We start from the raw sequence: 12,894 nt of genomic DNA, 5'->3' as shown, positions 1-12,894 counted from the left end.
ATGTCTTGCCTCTGTGTAGAGTAAGTTGTGTTGGGTTTTTAGAGGAGAGGTTTGGGAAGACACTGTCTTTGCACAGGGATTGCACAGTTACGCTGTGAGGTTTCAGCAGGATGAGGGAGCTGGTGCCTCATGTGAAGACAACACACCATGATCAGTCACTTAGGTCAGTGTTTGTGTATAGAACAACAGCTTTTAGCATTAAGAGCTGCATTTTCTCCCTCTCTTTTCTTCCTTTCAACAGTGATAACAGATAATATCTGAGATCTAGAATGTAGTGTGCATAGATATAGCTTTTGGAGCTTTTGAAGTTTTATGTGGTGATGTCCTTGTTGATCACAGTTGTGCAGTCTATGTGTCTTCTGAAATGTTATGGTGTAACAGCATCTGTGGTGTATATTCTTAGATCATACTTTAAAACATTAAATGATTCATAAAGATGGTGCTGTAAGCATTTAATTACATAAACCTATTACTGTAGATTTTTAACTGGTAATTTCGGTTGTTGTGTTAGATGTTGCAGTGTGTATCATGGTTCTGTCTCCAGGTATAAAGTAATCAGAAGGATAATGCTAGTTAGTCACCAGCCTTTCTACCAGCCGTATTTTGAGATTACTGTGAGTTAATTCTGTGTGGTTTTGATGTGTTATTTGCCCTTCTTTATAATTTCCTGGAATAATTGCAGACTGGCTTATCAGAAATCTGAAACTAAAGCTCTGGTTTATGACCACAGAAGCAAGACAGTTTTAAAGGCAGATCATTAACTCATTCAATTTTCAAAAATAAATACGAGTAATAAATTCAATAATATTTATTGTTGGATTTCCCCATGAATTTTTACGTTATTAAACACATATTTCTTAGTTCCTTAATTTCTTAGTCCTGCAAAAAAAAGCAGCACAGAGGAAATCAGTTTATTTTATGGCAGCACTGTTTTCTTTTAGTATATAATAAAAGAATTCATCAGAAAATGAAGTTAATTATATGGCCTGTTTTGGAGATAGAATCAAATGCAAGTGTGCTTCAACATGATACTAATGGAGCCTCAAAGGAAGTTTTGCTAAACATGAATAAAGCAGAAAAACAAATTTGGCTAAAAACACAGGAACCTTTCTCTGAAGGTAGAAAAAAAACCAAAAAAACAAAAACCCGAGTTCAAAAAAGGCTATTCTTATAGCAGGGGCTGTAAAGGAGAGTAAAACTATTCAGAAATAATATTTCATGTTATATGGACCTCAAATTTAGTCCCACTTGCAATCGAAGGAGCTTTACAGAAAACGTATTTCCCTCATGATGGACCTGATGAAGTGGGCCAAACTATTGCTGTATCTGTTCATAATTGTAGCATCCTACTTATTGTTGTAGGGAAACTGAGCTGTCGGGTGGTATTGCAACAGGAATGTAATTCAGCAATGGTACAGTGAAAATTCATTTGCACAAGAAAAGGTCAGCACTGGTGGAAGCTCAGCAACTTCTTTGTAAAACGAAGGAGATCACCAATTTGTGTTGTCTCATATCCATGATTTCTGGAGAAAAAGTGTGTGCACAACATTCTCAGACTGCCTACTTAAGAGCACTTGAGTTTCAGTCAATACTGATTTGCTCTGACTTCCTTTCACAATGTATCTGTTTTAAAGTTACAACAGGACTTGACAGGGATCAACATAGTCTCATGCAGAGTAACGGCAGTAGTAGGAGTGACAGGAGTCTAAATACTGAACACCTTCAGAATGATTTTTTGCAAAACTTGACAAATCAAGTGTAATCTGATGTTAATGGAAATAAAACGAATGGATCAGCCCTAAGTTTAAAACGCTTTTTGTGTTTGTTCTGTCCTTACAGACAGAGGAGTCAGAACCAGCATGTACAAATCCTCAGGCAACAAGCCAAAAAGCGAAGGCAGCCCCATATTCCAGTAGCAGCAAGAACAAGCTTTCATCTAATCAATCACAATTGAGTCAAGCATCAGAGCAGCAAACATCTAAGAAGTCAGGTGAAAAGTTAATACTTTATAAACCAGTGGAGTTTTTTTCCAAGGGTACATGAGGAAGGCTTTTTGAAATGTGTGAGGGAAAGTTTTACAAGAAATAGCATGTTGAGCAAATACTCTAGTGAGTACCTAAATAGTTCCAGAAATATCTGTGCTCCATTTTACAGAATGCACATTTTGTTTATGTTACATTCATTAGTCTTTCAGCAGTGAGCTTGAGGAGATGCAGAATCATAAGTTAGAGCTTCAAGCTTATCCTTACTTAAGTATTTTACATAAAGAGCAGTTTAAAATAACATTAAATTGGTCATTAGTTAACTGTTTTACGTGTCACAGATCAAAGAACAGGGTTCTCTGTATATTTGGCACACAAAAATCTGCTTTTATTTTATAGAATATAATAATACATAGGACATATCCACATCAGGCACAAATCAGCACAGACTGATGGTAGTTCTACCTTTGGATTATCTGTGGTATAGATAAAAACCTACTTCCATGAGAATAAGGATGTAGCATCCTCCAGTAGCTGTGTTCTCTTCTGCCTGCACATGCAGGTTGTGTTTAACATTTTCATCCCATGTCTAAGATTTTAATTTATCATGTAGCCTTACCATCATAATAGAGCCCTGCTCCAACTCATCTTAACCTCTAAATATTTTCACTTACTGATTTTTTGATAAAGCTGGCACTCATTGTGTCTACTTTGTTTTTTTCTAGAACCAGAGAACCATGGTATTGAAGACTTGCTAAAACCAAAACCTGTAGTTCTGATAGGATTCCTCCCCTCTTAAAACTTTCTTTGCCTCCTATTTGTCCTGTTAAGATTTTAAAAAGCTTTGTTTCTAACATGTTGTATATTTTGTCTTCTCTGGGATAGCATGTCCCAGCCTACTTTTTTCCTCATAAGAGATTCTTCAGGTAATGTTTATTTGATAGAATTAATTCTTCCCTTCATATCAGGAGAGGGATGCCATTTCAGAGGTGGTGCAAAAAATATAGCCCTTTTTACAGTTGAAGGCCTTAATAAATTTGGAGTCCAGGACAATGGCATTCAGATTATTGTAGAAATAAAGTAGAAAGTGGGATGATGTTTTCTGACTTGTGGAGTTTTCAGATTTTTTGCTCTCCTACACTTTTTCATCATTAACTGAACTTTTTATCCCATCTGATTGTGTCTATGTCCTACTGGTCTTCCTTACATTATTCTATTTTTGAATAAAAATCTTTTCTTCACAATTGACACAGTGTCACTTTCATCTACAGCCAGTCACTTACTAGGCTCCCAACATTTCCATTCTGCTTATACAGAAGGAAAGTACAAACAGGTTGCTTCTTTTCTTATAGCTCAACCTGTGGAAATAATTGCTCATAGACCCATGTGGAGGTTTTGAAGGACAATGTCCTTGAAGTTGCTGAGGTATGTCAGCCTAATCCAACCTGATTGCTGGTTACAGTAATCTCTTCATTTTATCTTTGTACTCTGCTGACTGGACTTTGTATTTGCCAAGGTCTGGATCTTTCCTTCTCATGACCCACCTGGCAGTGCATCCCACAGAGAACCGGTATTTTGCGATTCACAGACCAATGTCCCATCATGCTTTTGCAAATGTTTCCCAACAGCCGTGAAGCAAGCTGTTGTGCATGACAATTTAACTGGAAAACTTTGCAATTATTTCTCTTCACTTGCAGCCAATATTGCTAAGGTTCATTAGCTTAATGGGCTGTTGTGTGCCTTTTTTTTTCTTCAACGTCTCTAAAAAGTCCCTAGGACATTCTCCCATGAATCAAAAGGGAGGAAAAGGAAGAGTCAGAAAGCAGATGATTGCTTTGGGAGTTCAGACTCAGAAGCTTTTAGACAAAAGACAATATGTTATCTTATGGTAAAGTAGGTCTCAGATTGGAGGAGTGTTTTAATGATGTGATGCCTTTGTGTGCTCTAGAATCTCAAGTTTTCATTTGAAAAAGGAGCTTTTGAGTTTTTCTTGTTGCCAATATAGTGTAGGCCAGGCAGCATCAGTGCAGAGAGGGTTGCCTAAATGCTTTCTCACAGGTTTGAACAGTCTACAGTGAGCAAGCTCATTTAAAACCGGTATGGGTATATCCTCACTGTATGTCTGTTGCTAGTATCATTTCAGTCTGTCTTTCATGTTCTTCCAAATAGTCTTGTATGACAAGCTCCTTAGTTTATTTTGAAGAAAACATTGGAAAAGCCAATTTTCCAGGAGACAGGAGGTGCCTGAAGAAAGGCAGCTGTCAAGTACAGAAGATGTTTGATACTAATGGATAATGCTGACTGAAAATATTTGAGAGCTTATTTGATGGGACGAGGAAGATGCAGCAACTAATTGTTCATAGGAATAAAAGGAAGGAAAAAACATAGATAAGAGTTGCAGAATGCTCATTTAAAACCTTACACTTCTGTGTTCTTTGAATAAATTGCATATTTTCAAGAAATCAGAGAAAGAACCCCAGAAACTTTCAAAAAATATCTGATTATTATGATATTGTAATAAAAGGAACAGGAGTTTAAAAAAAAGTTAGCATGGATGATAGAGCTTTAGAAGATTTATATATCCTGTCTCTTTGGTTGCAGTTTCAGGAGGGGGTTGTTGTTATTCTAGACACATAATAAGTACTTTGTTAATCTCTTTTTACTGTTGTATCTGTTAGAATTTAGTAGATCTGTTAACTGAAGCTTCAGAATTAAAACCTCTCTGATGACCACATGATAACATTAGAGTTAATGTTGTTTGCTTTGTGAACCAATAAGGATTAAATATATTTGAAATCATGGTTGTGCACAGGTTTAAATGACAAATTATCTATTCTAGTAAACATTACTCAAAGACTTGTAATCAGTCTACAGTAGTTTTTCACATCACAGCTATTAAAAAGACTTGTGTGTGTGTATATATATATATATTCATTGAGTTGTATATATATATACACAAATACATATATATATATATATATATATCATACATCTATCTTTTTTCTGATACAGAATTAGGAACTAATATGGAGTGGTGCTCAAGTCTCCACTTTTTAATAGTTTTTAGAATATCTTTATGTGTATAGTTTATATGTTTAGCAGCCTGGTAACCTGAAAGCAGTCCATGGAGGAACCTAACATATTCCCTATCTCTATACAGTATAAAATTTCAACCTTGTTGCCTTTCTTGTGGCTTCCTGATTTGTTGAACCCTTGTTGAATCGTCCAGATTTGACCTGGAAATTCTTAAGTATCCGATCTGCTTGTTATCAGGCATGTTGCAGAGGACCTTCTACAGTAACTTTTAACTTTTTGCTATAGCCAGTTAATGTTATTGAATAATTAAAGCAACAGTATTACACACATTTACAGTAATTCAAATTAATTATGAAGTTTAATTTTCTGTTTATACTTTAGCATTCTTTGAAAAAAAAATTCTAATAAGCACCCAATATCTGTTTAGAATCTACCAGGGAAGAAACTGTAATTGTAAATGGTACCTGTAAGACAAGACCTGGGAGAAAGATGAAAATTAGGAAAAATGCAAAAGGGGAAACTCGGCTGCATATTGCTGCTAGGAGAGGAGATCTGTCTTTGGTGAAGACTCTAATATCATCTGGAATTTGTGTCAATGAACAGGATTATGCAGGTTTGAAAATTACTCTCTTACGGGCTTGTTTTATGCTACAATTTTACGTAATCTGTAGTATAGACATGTTTATATAATATATTGCAATTTTACATACATACATATACAATTTTACATAATCTGTAGTATAGACATTTTTATATAATATGCCTCATTTTAATAAAATTACAGATTCTTGGCTTAAAATTTTGAGAAGGAAATAATTAAACAAATGCAAGCACACTGTATGAATACATGTTTTTCATGTCAGCTTGGAGGTAATGCAGACTATTTCTCAGCAGGGTCTTGTTACTCTACTGAAGAGCACATTTTCAGAGATGTGTTCACAAATGAGCTTGAAAGTTTGGTGGAGCTTATGCACATCAATATATGCATGTGTGAAGCACATTCAGACAGGTCTTATTTCCTTTGGAAATAAGAACAAAAACCAGAAGACAAAATTAGGTTTTCCGTTTTCCTGCCTAAATATATAACTTCTTTTCATAGTCTCAAAATGGATGTCTGGCAGACTTGATATTATAAAATGCTAATGGTATTAGAAATCAGATTATTAATATTGTGTTCCTTAGTTCTTAGAGTTTTTCTACTCCAATGTTTCTTTTCTTCTATTATTTTTAGTACTGCAGAAGAAAAGAACACAGTGTTTTTCTGCTTAATACTGGATGCATTTTTCTTTGAAGTACACTGAATTACACACAAAATAGTTTACCTTGGCATTTCAAGGTGATTACATGTGTAAGATTTATCTTAAATGCAGCAAAATGTAGAGTTACTAGTTAGTGACCTTTGTGGCTCTTTCCAAATCAGATGCATACTGTATGTTATCTGGCTTTTATTAGGTTGGACAGCAATTCATGAAGCCTCCAATAGAGGATTTACTGATGTAATCTTAGAACTACTGAAAGCAGGTGCTGATGTTAACAGCAGAAGTCTCTGTGGTGTTCTACCAATACACGATGCTGTTTCTGGCAATTATTTGGAGGTATATTTTTCTTTTACATAAGATTTCTTAACACAAATTTCCAACAGAGGGTCAGCAAAGCAAAATCCCCATTTCATTAAAGTTACTAACACAATTTTAGTCTAGGTTTGCGTTTAGGAGATAAACCAGTATTCTTCAAAGTGATCAAAATTAGAGAAAAGTATTCTTCAGTAGTGACAGTTGAAATTGTACAGTTCATTGACTTCTTTAATACAGCAGAGAAATCATAAAAATTCAGAAACTCCCTGTGGTTCTTTGTCAGGTTTGGGTTTCTTAAAAATAATATTAAAGTTGAGCAGTCTCAATTTATTGATAGTTTGGTGCTGCCACAGATGGGAGTGGTGCACTTCACACTTAAGAGAGAAGCAATAATACTCTTTATTGGTATAAAACGGTGAGTTAGCAAAGTTCACTGGTAAATGTGACAGTTGTTTAACAGATTTCTACTGTTTACTGCATAGAGAACAGGGTCTCAACTGTAAGGAGGGACCTCCTGTTGAATCATGATGTTCAGAAAGAACCCCCTTGCTTTCTAAACTCCTCACAAAGCTAGATGCAGACTTCATCCCAGACTCAGCAGTTTATGTCTAAAGGACTACATGCGCACAGTCAATCCTTTCCATCACTTAGCTAAGATTTCTAAGTTTAGTGTCAATTACTGAAAATCTGTTGTGGCAAGGAATTTCTCTGTCTGGAGGAGTAACCCTGAGATATGGCCCTACTCAAGGGGAGGTCCTGATGTGCAGCCCACTGCTGTGTGAGAGACCTCAAGGAGCCCCGGGCTATGCACTGTTTATGAAGTAAGGTGATTGATTTATGGTCATATTTGCATACCAATAGGACACCTGGTCACTGTTGACAGTGCCCTTTGTCCCCCACCAATGCCTAGAGTAAAATGGATGCAACTATCACCACTGCCCCTGGTGGTTGTGGGTTAAGGAGGAGAGCAGAGTAGCACACAGCCATAAAGCCCCCTGTCATGGATGGGATATTTTTTCACTAGCTCAGCTTGCCCAAAGCCCTGTCCTATCAGACTTCAGACATTTCTTGAGATGAGGTAACCACAACTTCTTTGGGCAGTCAGTTCCAGTGTCTCACCTTCATTGTAAAGAAAAGATCCTGGGCCTGTCATTTAAAAATAAACAATTTTTTGTTAACTGGTCCCTTCCAACCCAAACCATTCTGTGTTTCTAGAAGATGGACAATTTCAGTTAGAACAATTTCAGTTAGACCTAGTGATCATCTAGTCCAACTGCCTGAGCCCTTTGAGGCCAAGCAGAATTTAAATCGTGTTAGCATTGTCCAAATGTTCCTTAAACATTGACAGGCTTGGGACATTGACTGCCTCTCTAGGAGACTCCTCTAGCACAGACCCATTCCCACTTATCTATCACTGGATCCCAGGGAGAGAAGATGGGTACCTTCCTCCCCACTTCCATGCTCAGGGAGCTGTAGAGAGCAGTGAGGTCACCCCCCAGTCTCCTTTTGTCCAAACTAGACAAGCCCAAAGTGCATAGTGGTTCACAGGACATGTCTCCTTGCACTCTCACCATCTTTGTTGCCCTCCTCTGGACACATTCAGAAACCTTCACATTCTTCTTAAGTTGTGGTGCCCAGCACTGCACAGAAAGAAATAAAATGTTCTTTTGACAGAGTGAGTTCTGAGGAACTGAAGTGTAAAGGTGACGCCAGATTGGCTCAGACATACTTTTTCTATTTCTGTCAGGACAATTCATGTTTCATCATATTTACCTTTTTCTGTGGGCAAGGGTAAAACAAAGGAGATGATTTCACAGGCTTGGAGCCAAACTATCAGTAGGGTTCTTGCAAAGATGTAAATGTATTATTCAGTATTTTGGGGGAAAACCAACACCGAACATCCTGAACTTCAAGTCAGCATTCTTGTTCTGATGCATTTTCCTACTTAACTGCACTCTGAGTGTAAGAAATAAGAAGAAATGCTAAAGCTGAGAAATCGTACATGTGAAAATTCTTTTACCATCCAAGCTCTGGATGCCTGATTCCATCAGTACTTTCATATGATCTGAATTTAGGGAATCATAATAGACGATTCCACTGATGCCACTAATCTCATTTCCAGATTTGCAGTTAAGCAAACTTGCAAGTGTTTTGTTCTGTGTAACCATAAAATCATAAAAAATAGTACTGTAAAAACAACACGTTTTGTGAAAACTTGTGAATTATTTGTGTATTTTAATGGAAAATGTAAGAAATGTAAGATGAAATCTGTGTTGATAATAGCCAATTATTTGTTTTGTTTAATTTGGATCGATTGTAGAGTTTCTTATTTGAAACTGTATTATTTGTGATGTATGTTAGATATAACACATATAGTTGTATAATAAATCCACAAAAAGAATTAACACTGTACAAATAACAAAAATGCTTAATAGGCAGTCAAGATTCTGCTGCAACATGGAGCAAATCCCAATGAGAGGAATGGTTCAGGAGAAAGTGCTTTCAATCAAGCTTGTGATGAAGAAATGAAAGAATTGCTGAAGTCGTATGGTGCTGTAGACTCTGTACTTCCTATTCAAACTGTTGAAGTTACTGGTATGTTAGATTTGTAATATAAATCGTAGGATTACCCTGTAGTCTTAAAGAAAAATCATACATTCAAATAGTATGACACTGATAATTTTTAATCCTATTAACTGTTGAATGCTATTTATTTATTTATTTACAGAAAATAGGATGCATGAATGGGTTTTGTTTTTTCTGAGAGAATGAGGTAAAAGAACATATTTGGATATTCAGATTCTTATTATTACCCATATTTCCCTTCACAGAAAGGGAAATGAATAGTTTTGAAAGTGGTAGCTTTGATTTCTTTATGTTACCTAAATTTGATCTCTTTGGCATATACAAGATACTTTTCATTAGTTGATCTGCCATTGCTTCTTTGTAGCCTATGTTAGCTAATCCAGCCTATGACACTCCTGCAAATTAATTTTAAATTTTATTTATTTTTTCTTAATTCTGGAGAGGGGAAATCAAAACGTCATTGTCATGACAGCTATAAAGATGATGATGCAGCTTTGGAGACAGAACAGGAGAAATACAACGTGGTAAGCCTAGATAACGGTTTTGTTATACTACTCTGTGGTGTACAACTTCATAGTGACATTTGCTGACTGAAAAATATGTAAATATAATTTAAATAATCAATCCATTAAAATATATGTAAAAACAGCATCATGAAGAGAGTTACAGTAGATAAGTTGTAGTTTATGTATATGAGTATGTTTATTATCACCTCTCTCTGTTCATGATTCCTGTGCATTTAAATTTATTGTGCAAACAGTGATCAATACTGAAACACATTTCTTATTGCTTATAAAAACTGGAAAAAGCTCATGAGTTCTGGAGCTTTTAATCACATTTTCAGAATGGTTCTTTTTGAATCAGTAATGAGTTGTCATCATGATGAAGATATTTGGGTATTGTTTATCTTAACATAAACAACAAGGAAGATTTTTGCACAAGTTGTTAGCTCTTCCTGGTGTCTGTAACCTATATCTGCATTGTCTAGATGATGCTGTAATGCTGAAATTCACTGTCCAATCTTTGCCATGCACTCAAGGTTTCTGGAGGACTCTGAGCACAGACTAGGCTGAATGCCACAGCAAACCCAGAGTCTGACAGCCCCTTGCAGGGGCTTGGCACTATGTGCCTCTGTCCTACCAGTGCCCCATTGCCTTTACATGCATTAGCATTCCCAACCTGGAATGATTTGAGTCCACCAGTACCTAAACTGCAGGCCATGTATCATGACCTGTTTTGTATGGTGCACTTGGCTCTACTTTTTGTGGTAATTTCTGTGTTTGTTGACAGGAATCTCTTGCTGCTGTACACGATACAGTAAAGAAGCAGGAAGAACTGTTGCTATTTGAGTTGAGAACTTCCAAAGATGCAGGTAGACATAAATTGAAGTGTTTCACCTATTTTTGGTGGGTAAATATCTTTGACAATATAACTATGTTTAAAACATCATTACACATAATATATTTGAGTATCTCCTCTGGAAAATACAGCTTCAAAGAGTAAGATTTTAATAACACTTCTCAGGTGTGGGCACTTCCTGAAGTACTTTTTGTTGCACAGGAATGAATATTATGACAGAAAAGCAAGGCATGCCACTTGGAAGCATGTGTCTTAAGTCAATGGAATTATATAAAAAGGGATCATTAGATAAGGATGCATACTTCTGGCAGCATTATTCAGTTATGAGCACATGAGCCCTTGCATGATCAAGAACAGCTATGTTTGTCTGTAAAGTAGCAGGTGCAGCATTTTAATTCTGGTGTGGCTAGACTTCAGGAGCCTGAAATAATTTATGAGAGAAAAAAAAGAGAATTCTTTACAGCAGACAATGTGAATGATGTGCAGTTTAAGAAATGCTGATGCCCAGAGGTGTAACTTGTCTTAGGCTATCAAATCTCAGTTCAGATTAATCTCAAGAATTTACTAAGGAAAAGAGACTTCCTGGGTGATCATGATGCTGCTGCTGTGTAGCTATTGGAGCCTATTGTGTCCATGCCAGATGTTTCAAGAGGCATAGCTTGCTCCCAGAATGCCTTTGACCAAGGTCTTTCTCCCCAGATGCCCTTGCACATCTAGGCAGGGCTGTTTAATTGGAGCGTCTCATACTCACGAAACAGTTTTACTTCCTGACAGGAAGGAAGGGTTTGTTTTAAAATTTATATTCCTAAATACAGGCTGGAGCTTTCAAGTGGTATTTATGAGTAAATTAATCCCTTTAAAAATAAATGTCAAATATGGAATTATGTGGATTGATAGCTTCCAACTCAAATTTATGGTGTATGGACTGTTAATTAAAATAGGTGTTTTATTGAAAAATGTTTGACAAATAGGTAAATGATACAAGAGGTAGACACCTGTGCACAGACATCAGTATAATTTCATGAATGAGCAAGAAGAGCTATCAGACTTCTCCTTTTCAGGGGTAATCAGATTTCTCTTGCTCAGGGGTATGAGAGAAATTAATATCGTGATCTGTTACCACTACTGACAAAAGCATTAGTAATGTAGCACCTCTTAAACTAAGTCATAGTCATTACTATTGATGAGGCACAAGACTGAGCAAGTACATAAAAATACACTGACAAACTTAAAAAGCAGAGTAAAAATCTCTATAGTATACAGGATATATATATATATACACACTTAGATGTATAATATACTAACATATGTATAGTAGAGTAAAATCTCTATATAGGCAGTGAAATCTACTATAAATAACAGAAATTTTCTATTAAACTGCCTTAATAAGAGCAATATTTACATATTACTAAGTAGGCAAATACTAGTAGAAACTGTGAAAAAGGTTTGGGAAAACATTTTATAAATTCCAATTTAATATTGTAATTTCTCATTTTTCCTGATTATGTAAAGCTTTCATTGACTTTTATAATTTCATTAATTAGGTTACAATTTTAGCAAAGTATTCCAGTGGTATGCACTGGTTGTGACTTCTAACCCCCATGTTACATGTCTTGGAGATAGGGTGTATAAGGAAGTATTTATAATTGCTCTTCTTTGTCATTTAAATTTATAATATGAGTTAGAAGCTTTGTAAAGCTGGGATAGATATGCTTTTACCTTTATATGTAACTTGAAACAGTCTAGGTTCATTAAGGTATTTTGTAATACTTCAAACAAAAGTTTTAGGCACCTTGTTAGGCTTGTGTAACTTCTACAGGTAGCCTCAGTATAATTGTCATGTTTTGTAGCTACTTGCAACACAAAGAGGTTCAGATTTTCAGGGCTTATCATCCATAGGGCAGTTCTTTAATTTATTCTTTTTTCTCTTAGTAATTTCCTAAACAAGGTATTTGCACTTCAAAATTTTCCAGTACTTCAGCTATTTTTTTTTAAGTTAAACTTGTATTTAATTCTTTCTTATAAGAATTTCACTAAACACATCCAATTGTAAGGAGCTACCAGTATGCATTACAGTATAAGGTACTGCTCTAACAGTGTCTTCATACTTTGGCTATGTATTTGCTACACTGAAAGTGCTATTAATGTAATTATACTTCTTATTGCCATCATAATTTTGATTGTTTCAAAATATTGAACAGATGTGTACATCCAAAGGCTGTCTCAGATACAAGATACTTTAGATGCAATACTTGCAAAACAGAAAGCAGAGAGGGATATGCTTGCTAAAAAATACAGGTAAGTAGAATACAAGGATTGTATTCATAGAAAGCTATTCTTTGCAGCAGTAGTGATAG

The 12,894-nt window shown here is 35.8% G+C and overlaps 1 protein-coding gene across 1 annotated transcript in view; it reads left to right on the top strand.

Annotated features, from left to right (window-relative positions):
• Window positions 1–12,894, top strand: part of ANKRD31 (ankyrin repeat domain 31) — a 63,237-nt gene that overhangs the window by 26,545 nt on the left and 23,798 nt on the right. The window contains 7 exon segments of the mRNA XM_088054417.1: window positions 1,840–1,990; window positions 5,446–5,631; window positions 6,471–6,613; window positions 9,028–9,187; window positions 9,620–9,702; window positions 10,469–10,550; window positions 12,739–12,835. Of these exon segments, the coding sequence (XP_087910543.1) occupies window positions 1,840–1,990; window positions 5,446–5,631; window positions 6,471–6,613; window positions 9,028–9,187; window positions 9,620–9,702; window positions 10,469–10,550; window positions 12,739–12,835 (902 nt within the window).

Source organism: Pseudopodoces humilis, chromosome 4, assembly GCF_049639895.1.
Source record: "Pseudopodoces humilis isolate 2021_Gansu_Grassland_sample_001 chromosome 4, ASM4963989v1, whole genome shotgun sequence".
NCBI lineage: Eukaryota > Metazoa > Chordata > Aves > Passeriformes > Paridae > Pseudopodoces > Pseudopodoces humilis.
Note: the sequence above shows the minus strand (reverse complement) of the source record. Positions and strands in the feature narration are given on the sequence as shown.